At 36.9% G+C, this 15223-nt stretch overlaps 2 protein-coding genes across 4 annotated transcripts in view; one reads left to right on the forward strand and one right to left on the reverse strand.

The window, feature by feature from the left end:
* The window catches only part of PIK3CA (phosphatidylinositol-4,5-bisphosphate 3-kinase catalytic subunit alpha), an 87765-nt gene extending 82012 nt beyond the window's left edge, over window positions 1–5753 (forward strand). For both annotated transcript variants that reach the window (XM_058730555.1, XM_058730556.1), the window contains exon 21: window positions 711–5753. In XM_058730555.1, the coding sequence (XP_058586538.1) occupies window positions 711–981 (271 nt within the window). In that variant the 3' untranslated portion in view covers window positions 982–5753. The remainder of the gene's footprint in view (window positions 1–710) is intronic.
* Window positions 5754–6953: 1200 nt separating this feature from the next.
* Window positions 6954–15223, reverse strand: part of KCNMB3 (potassium calcium-activated channel subfamily M regulatory beta subunit 3) — a 31951-nt gene continuing 23681 nt past the window's right edge. For both annotated transcript variants that reach the window (XM_058730561.1, XM_058730560.1), the window contains 2 exons: window positions 11625–11823; window positions 6954–10462 (listed from right to left, as the gene is read on the reverse strand). In XM_058730561.1, the coding sequence (XP_058586544.1) occupies window positions 10082–10462; window positions 11625–11823 (580 nt within the window). In that variant the 3' untranslated portion in view covers window positions 6954–10081. The remainder of the gene's footprint in view (window positions 10463–11624; window positions 11824–15223) is intronic.

Genomic DNA, 15223 nt, shown 5'->3' on the forward strand with positions numbered 1-15223 from the left:
GCATAACTGAATATTTTAATGTGTTTATTTATTTGTTGTGTAATGCTATGAAAACTGGAGGGAAAACAATTTATTAAGTTAATTAAGGCCTGAAATGATTTATTTAGTTAATTAAAGCCTAAGAAAGTGATTCTTAATCTTCTTAATATATTAAAAGTTTTTATTTACTGTTGTTTAAATGAATGGACTACACCTTCTCTATATTGACAAATAATGTGTAGTGCTTAAGACAACATTTTTTTAGCCCTACAATTTGAGGAAATCAGTCAACCGTAATTACCATGTGTATTCATAATTTTTCCTACCACCTTCTGGTATATCATCAGTCTATCTCAAACCTTAAAGTACTTTTAAATTCTAAAATCTCATTTTGTCTGTAACTCTATCCTGGCCGTAGCCCAAACCCTAAAGGCTTTAGTATGGACCAGTTCAAACATTTAATAAATCCTTGGTAAACTGCTAATGTGCCAGGCATCATTCTAGGTGCTGGTGATAAAGCAGTAAACAAAATCCTTATGGACTCACAGAGGTTACATTTTAGTGTGGGGTAAAGAGAGTAAAAAGTGTTGGTAAGGGGAGTGGGAAGAGAAATGTTATTTTTCATAGGTTTGCCCAAGAAGGCCTGTCTAATGACGTGACATTTGAGCAGAGACCTGAACATATTAACCCCATTTGTTCCATACTGATGAAACTGTTCTTATTACTTATAGGTTTCAGGAGATGTGTTACAAGGCTTATCTAGCTATTCGGCAGCATGCCAATCTCTTCATAAATCTCTTCTCAATGATGCTTGGCTCTGGAATGCCAGAACTGCAATCTTTTGATGATATTGCATACATTCGAAAGACCCTAGCTTTAGATAAAACTGAACAAGAGGCTTTGGAATATTTCATGAAACAAATGAATGATGCACATCATGGTGGCTGGACAACAAAAATGGATTGGATCTTCCACACAATTAAGCAGCATGCTTTGAACTGAAATGATAACTGAGAAACCAAAAGCTCATTATCTGGATTCTATACTGCACTGTTAATAACTGTCAACAGGCAAAGACTGATTGCATAGGAATTGCACAATCCATGAACAGCATTAGAATTTACACAAGAACAGAAATAAAATACTATATAATTTAAATAATGTAAACGCAAACAGGGTTTGAGAGCACTAAACTAGTTCATTTCAAAATTAAGCTTTAGAATAATGCGCAATTTCATGTTATGCCTTAAGTCCAAAAAGGTAAACTTTGAAGATTGTTTGTATCTTTTTTTAAAAAAGAAAACAAAACAAAAAAACCCCAAAATATATAGAAATGGTGGAGAAGGAAAAAGAATGATGTTCTTTTTTTGTCTTGCAAATGTTCTATGTTTTGAAATTGTGGACACAACAAAGTCTATTATTGCATTAGGTCCAAGGAAACTGAAGTTTGATGTTAAATTGCATTAAGATTAGAAAATAATGAAGATTTCTTATTTTTCCATTGCTGTTCAATTTATAGTTTGAAGTGGGTTTTTTTGACTCCTTGTTTAATGAAGAAAACTGCTTGGGGTGGAAGGGACTCTTGAGATTTCACCGGAGACTTTTCCTTTTTAATAAATCAAACCTTTTGACGATATGGGGTCTTATCTGCAAAGTTTTGGAAGCAGTCACAAATGAGACCTGTTATAAGGTGGTGTTTTTGGTTTTGTTTTTTTTTTCTGGACAGTATTTACAAGAATCTGATTCTTATCCCAGGGAAATTCTGGGCTCCCACAGAGTACAATAATCATCATAGAGAAAGAATGAGCAGGAAAAGCTCTTGCTCCAGAATTGTACAGTATTCGCCTTAGGTTGATTTTTTTTTTCTCCTTTTGCAATTGAATTGAATACATTTTTCATGCATGTTTCCAGAAAATAGAAGTGAGTATTAATGTTATTAAAAAGATTATTTTTTTTATTAAAGGCTATTTATATTATAGAAACTATCATTAATATATATTCTTTATTTACATGATCTGTCCCATAGTCATGCATTGTTTTGCACCCCAAATTTTTTATTGTCCGTAGCAGCATGGTCAGCTTTTCTCTCGGTCCGTGGGTGAGGCTCAGGCACTATCCCATTTATACCAATGACTAGTGCATAACTACATAAGGAAAACAGATTACAGTTCATCCTCTTTCCTTTTATTTCTGTTTTCATATGAATCCCCCATTTTCCACCTTCTTTTATAGTTGATATTGCCTCAATCATGAAACTAGTTACCAAAATTGACACAATATAGCATATCTTCCTGATTGCTTCAGCCCCTCTACCCAGGTATGCTCATGAATAATACTTTACAATATGGGGGAATAGAAACCATGAACTTTCTACCTTCTTAGGCTCTTTATGCAATATCTTGATAATAAAAGTAGGACCTTAAACCATTTTAAGATCATGTCCCATTTCCAAGCGGTTAGGGCTCACTCTTCAACTTTATTAAATTGCATTTGAGTACAGGATGCATTCTTAAACACTTTGGAAAACATTAACCCAAGATGTAGGGGCTAATGCTAGTCATCACTCTAGAATCTGTTATTTTAGTCAGTATTTGAAATGAATGATTAATGCCCTAGGAAATAGCTTTAGCAAACGTCCAGGTGCCACACCAGAAAAAGTGCAATAATTTACTGACAGTTTTCTAGATTAGGCATATTATTGGAATACAACTTTATAAAAAGTGTACATTATATACTCTAGTAAAACAGCATCACTTAAACGATATTCACTTATGAAATCAGTTACCTATAATAGAAGTCTTGAATAGCGAACAAGGGACTCTAATACAAATACTCTTAATATTTGGCTGTCTTAGAACCCTTAAAGGGCCTAATTATTGGAGATTTAGGTACTTCACTAAAGCATGTACATAATATTGCCAACAAGAAAAATAAATTTGAAAATTAGGGGAACTTACTTCTGTAAACTGTCTTGGAATAGTTAAGAATTTAAACTCCCATTTTAAGCAGGAAGCCAAATAGATTCTTTTGCAGATAGAGGTTTCATAACTTATTAAAATTTGTTTAACATTTTGTGCCTTTTAGATATATTCAGTTAACACATGCTAACATCCCAGTCTTTTCTATGTCAGGAATTAATTACAGGAAAACTCAGTGAAATGGTACAAATCTGAAACTCTGATGGTAGAAACTGGAGATTTAACCGAGAACCACATTTTACCCGAGTGCCAAAAAAGTTTTGAGCTTCCTTGCACAAAATGTATATAATTTGTGCATTTCTCACATGAGCCCAGATAGTTCCCTTCCCCTGGGACCTCTCCACCATTAAAACACAAGCCACACAGCTTATTTCATCATTTACATTTATTTTCAATAGTTATTACAACCAAGTTAATTCTGTTTGAAGAAGCGTAGACAAATTTTACTAAGAATTAAGATTCTATAGGTTAAGTGATTTCGCTAAAAGCAAAGTAAGTTTTAAACAAATCCAAGCGGAGTTTAAGCAAACAACATTAAAAATAAGAAAAAAAAGGCCAGGTAGTGCTCAGAAGGCAAAGAACCAAAAATTGAATTGAATGCTACATGGGGTGACTAAGATGTCAAGTCAATGGTAAGCCGTTTCCAGGTAGTGCAGTGTCTGGTCACCCCCCCCCCCCCCCCCCCCCCCGCCAATGGATTGGTCAGTTCCTGTGGCCGACCATTCTTGTCACTGAATGTGGTATAACCCACTGTTGACTCGACAGTCTCATTTGGTCACTTGAGAAATAACTTCCTTCAATGACTTTCGGAGGAAAAAAAAAAAACAAGCAGGTTTAAAGAACCTAAAGAAAATAAAACCTAATTTTAAACACATTCTAGTAAGATATAATCTGAAAATCATGTTTTAACTTTTTATCATATTCTCAGCTATACAGAATCATTTATTTTGAAGATTTTTAGACTGCTGTTAATTTGAAATCTGTTAATCATATTGTAGAATTTGGTTTTTAAAAAAGATGTTTCTAATTGGATTTTTTTAAAGAAGAATGGAATTTGGTCACTATTTTCTGATAGAACCTAAGCTTTTTGTGGTTCTTAGTGTCCTCTGTAAAACTCAGTGTCAAAGTAATCAACTTTGAGGTTTTCCCTTCTAATCTGCTTTATATTATAAGCCCTTTAGGAAATGGGAACCTGGTGAATATACAATGAATTGTAAAATATTTTAATGTGTAATTTTTTCAACTGTGAAACTATGACTATTGGTTTTTGATGAAAACAGCTGCTGATAAAGTATTTTGTGTAAAGTGTAGTTCTTATTAATCAGGAAAATAATCAATGACTTGATTAGAATGTATATACCCTCTTGGATTTTATTTTAAATGGATTGGTGATTTTCACATAGGTAAAACACAGTCCATCTGTATTCTTTTTCCATCAAAAATTGAGCGATCTAGCATCATAAAAAAATTATGAGCAGCCTATCTATTTTAAAAGAACCATGGAAATTTCACAACACATAAACTTGGATTTGTTTGTTAACGATTTTATAAATCCATTTAATTCCTATTCTGACCCAATAGCCCATGCTTGCCAACTCTTTGAAAAAAAAAAAAAAATTGATTTCCAGCATTATTTTAAAGTCAGCAGGTTAACCTTTTCTGAATGTTTTGACTTTTGTTTCTATGTCTACACAAACTGCAGACCTGGGCTGGACCCACATACTTGGAATCCACCTTAAAAATCGATTTTGATGTCCAAGACATCACTAAAATATTGAGTTTAAAGACCCTATGCGGCGTTAATGGATTGTGGTGCTTCTCCTATCTAAAAACAACTTTCATACTTCAGATGTTTTTGAGAAGAGGGGAATGTGGAAGGAGGGGGCAGAAGAAGAAGGGGAGTCTGTTTGAATGAATTACATTCTTCGTGCCCATCCTGCTCAGATGGGGCCCTTCTAAGGGAAGCCTTAGACGGGGCCTTCGAAAGACAAGGCAGAAAGCTGTGAGTATACTGTGCATACCAGGAGGGAAATAACTCTTCCTCAAGGATGGCATTGTGAGGGCTGAAGTATAAAACTCAGCATGGACAGGATCCTCAGATAACAATTATTGGTGACAGAGAAATACAGCTGGGCTGTTTTTTAAAATATAAACACAAACCATTTTTATTTTTTAATTGTTACATTAAAATTATAAATGTATCTTACGCGCCATGGCCTGGAAAGCCTTTTTTCTTTTCTTTACAAAGTTATTTTCATTTTCTGAAAAGATTATGGGGTTTAGCTCGAGATAACTATGGTCCTGATAAAATTGGATTGGTAACTCTACCTCAGAAGGTTAATAAGAAAAAAAAGTAAATGAGTCACAATTCAATACCAGGCTCTGATGTTACAGAAATTTCCAGAGCACTGTAGTTTAGATTTATAAAAAGTCAGAGTTGGCATGCCTTTTTTAATGGCATTGGAGACATTAAGAAAAAAATTTGGTTAAAATTTAATCATTGCTCCAGCCATGGAAAAGGCTACAGCGCCAGGTTTGTGGTACTAGGTTTTTGAATTCGGCATTCAAAATTAGCTGTCTTCCTTTTCTTTATTATTAGTGAAATTGGTGTGTGTATATCTGCACACATTTCTATTTGCCTACACACTGCTCGCTAGTCCTAGTCAAGAAGTATCATTCATAAAAGGTGTAAGCATCAGGTTCTAAAGCTCAGAAGTGTTTAGAATTCATTAGGAGCTTCCCAAGTTGGGATGTTAGTTTTTAAATAAACTTATTTCATCCAAGTATTCCACTTGATTAAGGTTTTACACTTTCTTTTTATCAGTGAAGCGTCGTTCCTTTTCCTTAGTTTTAGACATGTTAATATTACAGCCGTGCTAGTTAGCATAAAGTGACAGTTATGAGCCATAAGGAAATTTTCTCACTTTTTACACAATGACATATGAGTTTTAGTAGGGGGTTGGGGGCGGTTGGTGGGCGGGGGGAGGGGATCAGTCCATTGTACGTTTAGTGTAGTTTAGGTAACTGATTTTCACTACCAACAGTAGACTCCATTCTTCATGTTGGTAAGTATGGAAAGGTTTTCTTAATGCATTTTGTAAGCCAGTTAAGTCTTAAATCTTATCTGAAACCTTATTTAATCTGTCACTACAATAATTTTGTGGTTATGCTAAGAGCCATGTATATTTTTAGGTGATTCTTATTTTTGTTACTCCTTCTAGGTTAAGCAAGGAGGAAGAAAAATTTCATTGTTTTATATTTTCTCAAAATATCTTTAATAAGACTAAACTTATTCAAGTATGAATTTACAAATGTAGTCATGATCTATCAATTTCATTAAAAAAAAAAAAAAAAGCCCCTATCACATTTAATATATGTTCTGAAGAGTGGTTGGAGAGCTTGGATTTCATGTGGTTTCTAGAAACGCTTTTGGCTACGGAACCTAAGTCAAATACAATTGATAGTTTTGATGTGATTCAGTCCTCAGACTTCCTTGGGTTAAATACAATCTAAAAGAATATATCCTTTTGGAACGTAACGCTTTACTATCTTGAGGAATGTGGCATTACCAAAAGAAGACTACAAGCACATCAAATGTTGACTTTGGAAGCTTCAAAAACAGCCCCTACCACCCTCTTTTGGCCCCTTTTAATTGTAGCAAATCTATTTCTATTTTGTCATTCAATGAATTGAAGTCCTGTGGTATACTGCATTCATTAGGAGAAAAATGTTTTTACATATTCTTTTACTGATGGCCCAAAAAGGTTTGACACAGCAAGATGCATGTGTTATTGTACTGAGAATATAGAATAATACAGTGTCACTAAATTTAAGACCTCTTCCCAGTCTTGCTGTTCCTAGCAAGATGTTTGGCCTGTGACTGCACTTACTGTTTGTGCTCATCAGAAACTGTCAATGTCTGCTTTTCTTTTAACTTTGCAGTCTGTAACATCACGCTGTTTATTAAAAAAAAAAAAAAAAAAAAAATGACTGGTGTCTAAGCAGTCCTTAGTGTACTACATATTTTAAACAAAAAACTGATAATTATACTTTGCCATTTTTTTGGAATACTTACAAGCAAACTGGTGTTGCTAATAATCAAAATTTAGCTGAACTTGAGTTCTGATCAGTAACAACTAAGAATAGTTGATTGAAAACCTGAAACTATTATGCCTTAAAAGCAATTTTTCTGCCCCAGTAAAGTAATGAATATTAGAGAAATATCTGTTTGAATATTCATTTCCTTTAAGCAAAAAGAATTGTATGTTTGTGTTTCAAGCAGAAACATACACATATACGTATGAATGTGTTTGTACGTGCAGACAGACTTTTTTTTCAAGTCAGTTGAAGACCAGAACCTAGAAGTGAGGTTGGGCTAGAGGCAAACTGATTTTACTTTCAGTTATCGTAAACCTTGCAAAAGGGGAGTCTGTACTTGGACCAGTACATACATGTGAGTGTTGATACTCTGTACTTCTAAGCAATTAACAGCAAATGATTGCTCACATTTTGTTTCTTTGCCAAATGGTTTGCGTGACTTTGAATTAACATTATTCTAAATGGACTTTGTTCTTCAAGCATAATGTTCCTCTTTCCTGAGATGAGGTTACGAGATGAACCAAGTAGCCGCACTGTATGAGTGGAAAACTGGTAATTGCAACACTAGGTTTCACACTTTCACACACTTTTTAGGCTTTAAACAAGTGGTTTTGAATTTGTTAGGAGAAAAATCCCAAGAACTGCACGTTGTTAGATGGGTGTCAAAACTTACTAAGAAATGGAATAGAGATCTGCCCTTTAGAAATCTACAGAATCTCAATTTGTAGAATGATTTAAAATATGTGTGCCTACATCTCTTTTATTTCAGGAAAGTCTTTGGTATACAAAATAATTTACCGCAACCTTTTAAGCAGCACGTTCTGAATCTTAAATGCATATTATATTTCGCCAAGACAAGGGGAAGGAATGCTCTCCTACAGCTCCCTACGCTAGCCCTATAACCGGCTGTCCAGTGAAAGGTACCAAGGCTGACTGAATTTATTTTATTTTTTAATGAGAATTGTATATATTTAAGGTGTACAATATGATTTGATATTCATGTACAGCAAATGATTATAGTCAAGCTAATCAATGTATCGTCTCCTCACATTGTGTGTATGTGTGTCTATGTGATGAGAATACCTGAAATCTACTTTCTTAGCAAATTTCCAGTATTCAATATAGAATTCTTGCCATAATCGTGCTGTACGTGAGATCTCTAGACCTCATCTTAAAACAGAGTTTGTACATTTTAATTAACATCTCCCCATTTCCCCTACCTGACCACACCCCCAGTAATCACTATCTTACTTTCTGCTTCTGTGTATTTGACATTTTTAGATTCCACATATAAGTGAAATGCAGTTTTTTCCTTTCTGTGTCTGGCTTATTTTACTGGCATAATGCCCTCTGGGTTTATCTGTGCCGTTGCAAATGGCAGGATCTCCTTTTTTAAGACTGAATGATATTCCATTGTGTATATGTATACACACCTCACATATGTGTGTACAGTGTGTGTGTGTGTAAGATCACAATTTACTCATCTGTGAATGGACACTGGTTGTTTCCATATCTAGCCCATTGTCAGTAATGCTCCAATGAACAGGGGAATACAGATGGAGATACTGATTCCATTTCCTTTGGATACATACCCAAAAGAGGGATAAGGCTGACTGAATATTGAAACTTAGCAAAAAAAATTTATCTAACATTTTTTGAGCACTTTTACTAGGTGCAAGAAACTAAGGTGTTTTATATACTCTACCTTGTCTCTTCCTTAACCCCATGAAGGAAGAGATTATCCCCATTTTATAAATGAGAAGAGAGAGGCTTGAACCTTCATTTCAGTTCAGCTGAACTTCCAGGGGATACGTATCTGAAAAGCTGTAGTTATGACCTATGAATTCAAATAAATCCTCTGAAACACATGCATTTTCTACTATTCCACACTAGGAGGAGGAGAAAGTACCAAAATTGTTCATTACTTGTCAAGTCAATATTGCTCTATTTAATCATTCAGTCTCTTCAGTAATTTGTGATTTGAAATTAACTGCTAAAAGGCATAATATTTACTTGGAATCAAAATTTCTGTTTTAATTACATCTGCATATAAAAGTTGCTTCAAAGTCTCATTCTTTCTGTGGACCGTGATGTAAAACTTTTTTAGTAAAATTGAAGAGATACTTTGAGGCACATTGGTTTTCAGAACAAATACATGTTTTCAATTCCCAATTCAGCTTACTCTGGAAAGCACTTGTTGGGAGAGCCTTGTGACATTCATTAGTTAATAACCAGGATTGAGTCATTAAAGTACAGATGTTTGCTGACTGTCCACGTGGGACTTTTCTACAATTGCAGATTATCTGAGATGAATGTTAAATTCCATCCAATACAGCTTCTCCCTACTTCACGTTTCTGGCCATCTCTCCCACCCCCACCAGAATGTGCACAAAGAAGAAAATGAGCTTATGGAAAGCATAATTAACTAGGAGAATGTTGCTGAAAGAAAAATTACATGGTACATGGCAAGGTTAAGTACAGAGAACTCTAAACTCAGTGCCATTTGCTAGGAGCAGTTTTCCTTTATCATGAATGGTGAAGCAAAATGGCCCACATTTTTTTGAAATTACCAGATTATTATCTTCCTAACAGTGAATGACCTGTTCTTCACTAAGCACTTTTTTGGGAAATGTTTTGATGTAAACTGTGTTGCATAGATCTAGGCTGGCTGTTCAGTACTCAATAGGTTAGATACCCTCCATCATTTACTTCCACGCAGACAAGTTCAGCTAGAGCTGAAATTAGATAAAGCACAGCTACTGTGAGCTCATTTCGCCATGTGGAGACAAAAAGCACTTCCTTGGCTCATGTGGAAAGAAATGTGGGGTAGAAAAAAGATGGTGAGTTTGTATGTATTCATAGAATAAATGGAATACATAGTGAGGCTTTTTAAAAATGTTTCCCAAAAGAAATGTACTTAGTTTGAATTGCCTCGACGTGGTTAGTTTGCGAGCAGGCGTCATTAGGTCCACAGGTGCAAAAATTGCAGGTATCTGAAGGCCAGGACTTTAATCTGGCCACTGTCTTCAGATCTTTCTGCTCCTTTCTTTGTCCCTCCCCACACTCCACAGTTTGAATCGATGCTGTTCCATATAAGGTACTTTGCCACCTACCTCATCTCTGAGTGCAGCGCTGTATTTTTCACACAGCAGGGACAGGTACTGTGTTAATCTCACCATGCCAACAATCAGGGCACCTCCTAGCAGAGTCAGTGAAGGCCAAAATAAACAGTGGAAGATAACCATCTGGTCGTACTTTTTTATGAGAATGACATCTTCAGATTGGCTGTCTGGACTGTAGAAGCATGAAAAGGCAGTCCCATTTTTGTGATCAAAGAATTCCTTTATGTCCAGCACACTGTTCAGCAAATCATTCCTATCTCGGTGGCACTTGGGTGTGTAAAAGCACTAGGAATATGGAAGAAGAAGAAAGATGAGGGCACTGTCCCCAAAACCAAGCATTTAAACAACAGTTTTCATTCTGAAAGAGCTTCACACTGAAGCTATTCGTGGAGAGTTGCAATCTCAGAGGCTAATGGAAGCTGTTGTAAAGCTCATGGGGAAGTGTGGGCAGGAGGGCACAGAGTGATATGGCCATTTCCAGGCACTATGCAGAAATGTGGAAAGGGATTCTTAGAATACAAATATTTCAGAAGAGGCAGTGACCAGCTTCATAAGGACCACGCAGGCCCCCTTGGTCTTTGTCCATTCAACAAATATCTGCTGAGCTCACTATGTGTTCTCAACACCTATTAATGCCTCTATCATCTTTGTCTTGATTTCCTACAGTAAAATCTTTCCCTAAAGGATAGCATGTTGAAGCTTTTGCCCTAGGCCCACGGAGAGGGGTCCTACATGGGCTTTGGTTCCTGGGTGGCAGAACCAGTGAAGAAGGGATATGACAGCTGGTGATTTTTTTTCAAAAATGCCTGAGGTTTTTTAGTATATCCAGTAGGCACTCGAGGCACCGTGCTTAGGGTCTACAAAAATGTTTGAGACCTTAAAAACTATTGCATCCAAAATAGAAAACCGAGATCATCAGATTAATCAGTGCCTAAGTAAGTAAAGACAACAAAGCATAGTATGTCAGCTAATCTGATGCAACCTAACTTTCATAGTTAGGTGAGAATGTACACTATACATCATATGAACCAATCAAGAAATGTATTAAAATCAAAATTATAATAATTTTTACATTTATTTTGATAAGAAAAATTGCTTACTTGATGTAAGATGGGTTGAATACATTTTAACATTTTTGATACAATGGGGAGTTGGGCTTCCACAAGTAAAACTGCCTACAAATGACTATGTCCACTGGCTCAGCCTGTAAATTCCAGACACCAGTGTGTGAAATTGGCATGATTCCTTTCCATTCTATAACCCCCATTTTTCCTCCAAGAATGCCTTTAGCTTCATTTATCCCGATCTGACCACTGTAGGGGTGTTCACTGGAAGGAAACGGGTTTACTGCCAGAGATGGTCCTGGGTACTGCACTCTGCAGGGGACAGTCTGGCATGGAAGGGCAGCTGTAATTAGAACTCTTTAATTACATGAACTTGACATTACCTTGGAATTTATCTGGACAGCCTCTTCATTATAATGTAGGAGAGCTTTCTGACCTGAATGGGTGACGTTCACAAACACCTGAAGACATGGGTACTCGCCCCGGCCTCGGCAGCCTACACCACAGGGGAAAGCGCAGTCCATCCAGTCGTCCGTGATATGAGTGTGGATGGTAGTACAGTTCGACTCTTCTCTCTGAATGCTTCAATTGCAAAAGATAAATGATCTTCACCCTCTAGAAAATTTACTTTTATAGTTGTAATGTGATAACCCAAGACGTGTCTATTTCCAGGGAATGTGGAACCATTACGGAAGGTACGTAATGATTAGGGAACATTGAGATAGGAGAGAAACAACAGCATATTGCTAAGTTTCATCTCAGTTATGACCCCCTTGGCATATTTCTTACTACACCAACCCTTACAGCAATGGTTTTCAAACTTCAGAATCACCTGAGCGAATTTGTTAAGAGTGAAGTATTTGTGGATTCTAAGGCTTCACACCCAGAGATTTGGATTTAGTTGATCTGAGTTGAAATCCAGGAATCTGTATATTCAGCAGTATTTAAGATGCAGGTATTTGGCGAACCATGCTTTGACAAATATTACTGTAACCACATACTCAGAAATCTTATCCTCTTCCATTCCTTATCATCTCAAGATGCACCCATTGGCCCGTCCTGATGAAAATGTGCCTTTGGAAGGTTCCAACCACAGTCAATGTGACCCTTAGTCAATATAGAATTTAGTAACAAGGTACAATTCCATTTACTCATTCTACTTCCAAAGAGGCAAATACAAATCATAGAAGGAATGTCTCAGAAAACTTACTGTGTTTTCACTGTCAGTAGGTTCCTTGAGGTGAGGGGCTATATCCTATTCATCTTCATGTTCCTTAAAGCAAGAAGCACCATGCCTCCCATATAGCAGAGGCTCAATACATGTTGTACTGAATGAAAGTTTGATTTGGAAAACATTCCTTGTGTATTTGCACACATACTACATGCACAGAATGTTCTAGGTGCCATGAGAAGTGGTAGACAAAATTCCTGCCCACGAAAATTTTGTGGTGGTGTTGAAAAGACAAATATGTATGAAATTGTTAGAGAACAAGTCCTAGATAAAGTAAAGGAGGGTAAGAAGAAATGCTTGACAATGTATAGGTCCATTCCTCGGGGCCCTCACACTCACACCCAGGTGGGTCCCTGACCTTATTTCCTGGTGACTTCAACACAAGAAGTCAGATTAGCAAATTCTAAAGTCTAGAATGTTTGAAAAGCCTCATTTAGCTGGATTCATACTGCTCTCCTGTTAAGATCTTTGGCCATAAGTAAACATTTTTCTGTATTAATATAATAAACTTGAGACACAGTGCAGTTTAAAATAATCTCAAGGCCCAGGGCATTAAAAAATCATTGGATTTTTTAAATAAATATATTTTATATATATTTTATAAATTTTATAAATAAAATGTTGGGCAAGTGAAAATACAAATATGAAAAATAAGGTTCTTTCACAGGTTTAACACCAGCTGCTTTTCCACAAAATTAAATTCTGGACTTATTTAGACTAGGCATCTTAAAATAATTCTTTAGAGTTGCCTATTTGTCTGTGTCAGAACTTAGGCTCTCTGAATCCTAATCAAATGCTGAACTGAGTGTGGTTGGAACCTTCCTTGAAGATTTCAGAAAGCTCCATTATGGAGAGCAGTATATTTCTTCCTGTGCACAAGGGTCAGGCCAGTTCTCTCAGGGAGAGCCAGGGACATATTTAAAGTCTACTTATTTATTTTTTGAAAGAGAGAGAAAGGGAAGGGCAGAGAGAGAGAGGGAGAAAGAGAGACTCCCAAGCAGGCTCTGCACTGTCAGTACACAGCTCAATGTGGGGCTCGATCTCATGAACCGCACCATCATGACCTGAGTTGAAATCAAGAGTCAGATGCTTAACCAACGGAGACACCCAGGCACCGGGAACCAGGCATGTATTTAGAGCTGGAAACATGAGCATGTTCTTTCAACAGCACTGTGTGTCTATTTGTCTACAAATAGACAAAATCCATCATTTGATTGAGAGATGATGGTCGAAGGGCGTGGGAGCAGGCCATCTTCCATGGAGCAAAACCACTCTCTGAGGTGGCACAAAATCACAAGGCAAGAGACAGATGAGAACTCACCACTCTTAAGCACTCAATTACTTTAAGCAAACAATTTCCAGAAATGCTTAGCAAAGTAAAATTTAAATACGAGCAACAGTTTGGTGTCAGGTTGCAGAAGGTATCCTCAAAACATCTCCCAAATTATCACATTTTAGAAAATAATCTGACCTGGACCTGCACACAAGCACTTATGCACATGCACACACATGCGTGAGCATGCGCACACACACACACACACACACACACACACACACACAATTTATTCAGCTTACGTAGGTATGTGTAATGCAGCTAGATTGATGATTGGATGGGTGGATGGATGGATGGATGGATGGATAGAAGGAAGGATGGATGATCAGGTAGGTAGGAAGGTAGGTAGGTAGGTAGACAGAGATAGGCGATAGATAGATATCTCTCTACATATAATGGAGTAATAGAAAAAGGAAGGTAGAAGCTAGAAGTCAAGAGTAAGGTAAAGCATGTAAACTGAAAACCATAAGATCCCCTACAGTTATGAGAACTGGGCCACAAATTTCGCTCTGAGCTTCCTAGCAGCCAAAGCAATGAAGGAAGTATAACCACATATAAGTTTCCTGGTGTCTACTAAATAAAAGTAAGCTGGATGATGAGAAGCAGAACATGGTGATAATACCAGAGGGAAAATTCTCCTGAATGCTTCTAATAGTGGCACTGTGTTCTGTAGTGATGGTGACCTCCACACTATTGCCCTAATAGTAAGTTAGGAATGGCAGGAGATGAATCTGATAAATGACAAAAGCAGGACACCTACTTCCTATTCTGTGATCCTTTTTCTTAACTCCTAGGCCTCCCTCTCCCTATTCTCCCTGGGCCTTTTATCACTCTTTGGCTAACAAAAGGGAAAGTGCCCCTTGCTGTCCCCCTACCCAATACTGCCCTCCCTCAAAGTACCCCATGTTGTAAAAGGTATCCTCCAAAATTAAACAGCTCCTCCCCTGCCCTAATGAAACCTCCCATCCCCCACCCCCATTGCTACAAACTTCATTTAAGTATTAGGAGACCAGGAGTCTTATATCAAAATGACAGGCAAGTTCTTTACTGGCTAGGTGACCTTGGGCAAGTTACTTGGACTGAGCCTCAGCTTTCTCATTCATAAAATGAAAATTAAGGGGCGCCTGGGTTGCTCAGTTAGTTAAACATCAGACTCTTGGTCTCAGCTCAGGTCATAATCTCACAGTTCCTGAGATCAAGCCCCATGTCAGGCTCTGTGCTGACAGTATAGAGCCTGCTTGGGGTTCTCTGTCTCCCCACTTCTCTGCCCCTTCCCTGCTGGTGGTCTCTCTCTCCCTCTCAAAAATAAACATTAAAAAATAAAAATAAAAAAATAAAATGAAAATTAAAATGATAAAATAATGCTACCATGATAGGTTTGCTATAGATTTAAATAGGATAAAATATAGTATATTTTG

The sequence above is a fragment of the Neofelis nebulosa genome, chromosome 5 (genome assembly GCF_028018385.1).
Source record: "Neofelis nebulosa isolate mNeoNeb1 chromosome 5, mNeoNeb1.pri, whole genome shotgun sequence".
NCBI classification, from domain to species: Eukaryota; Metazoa; Chordata; class Mammalia; order Carnivora; family Felidae; genus Neofelis; species Neofelis nebulosa.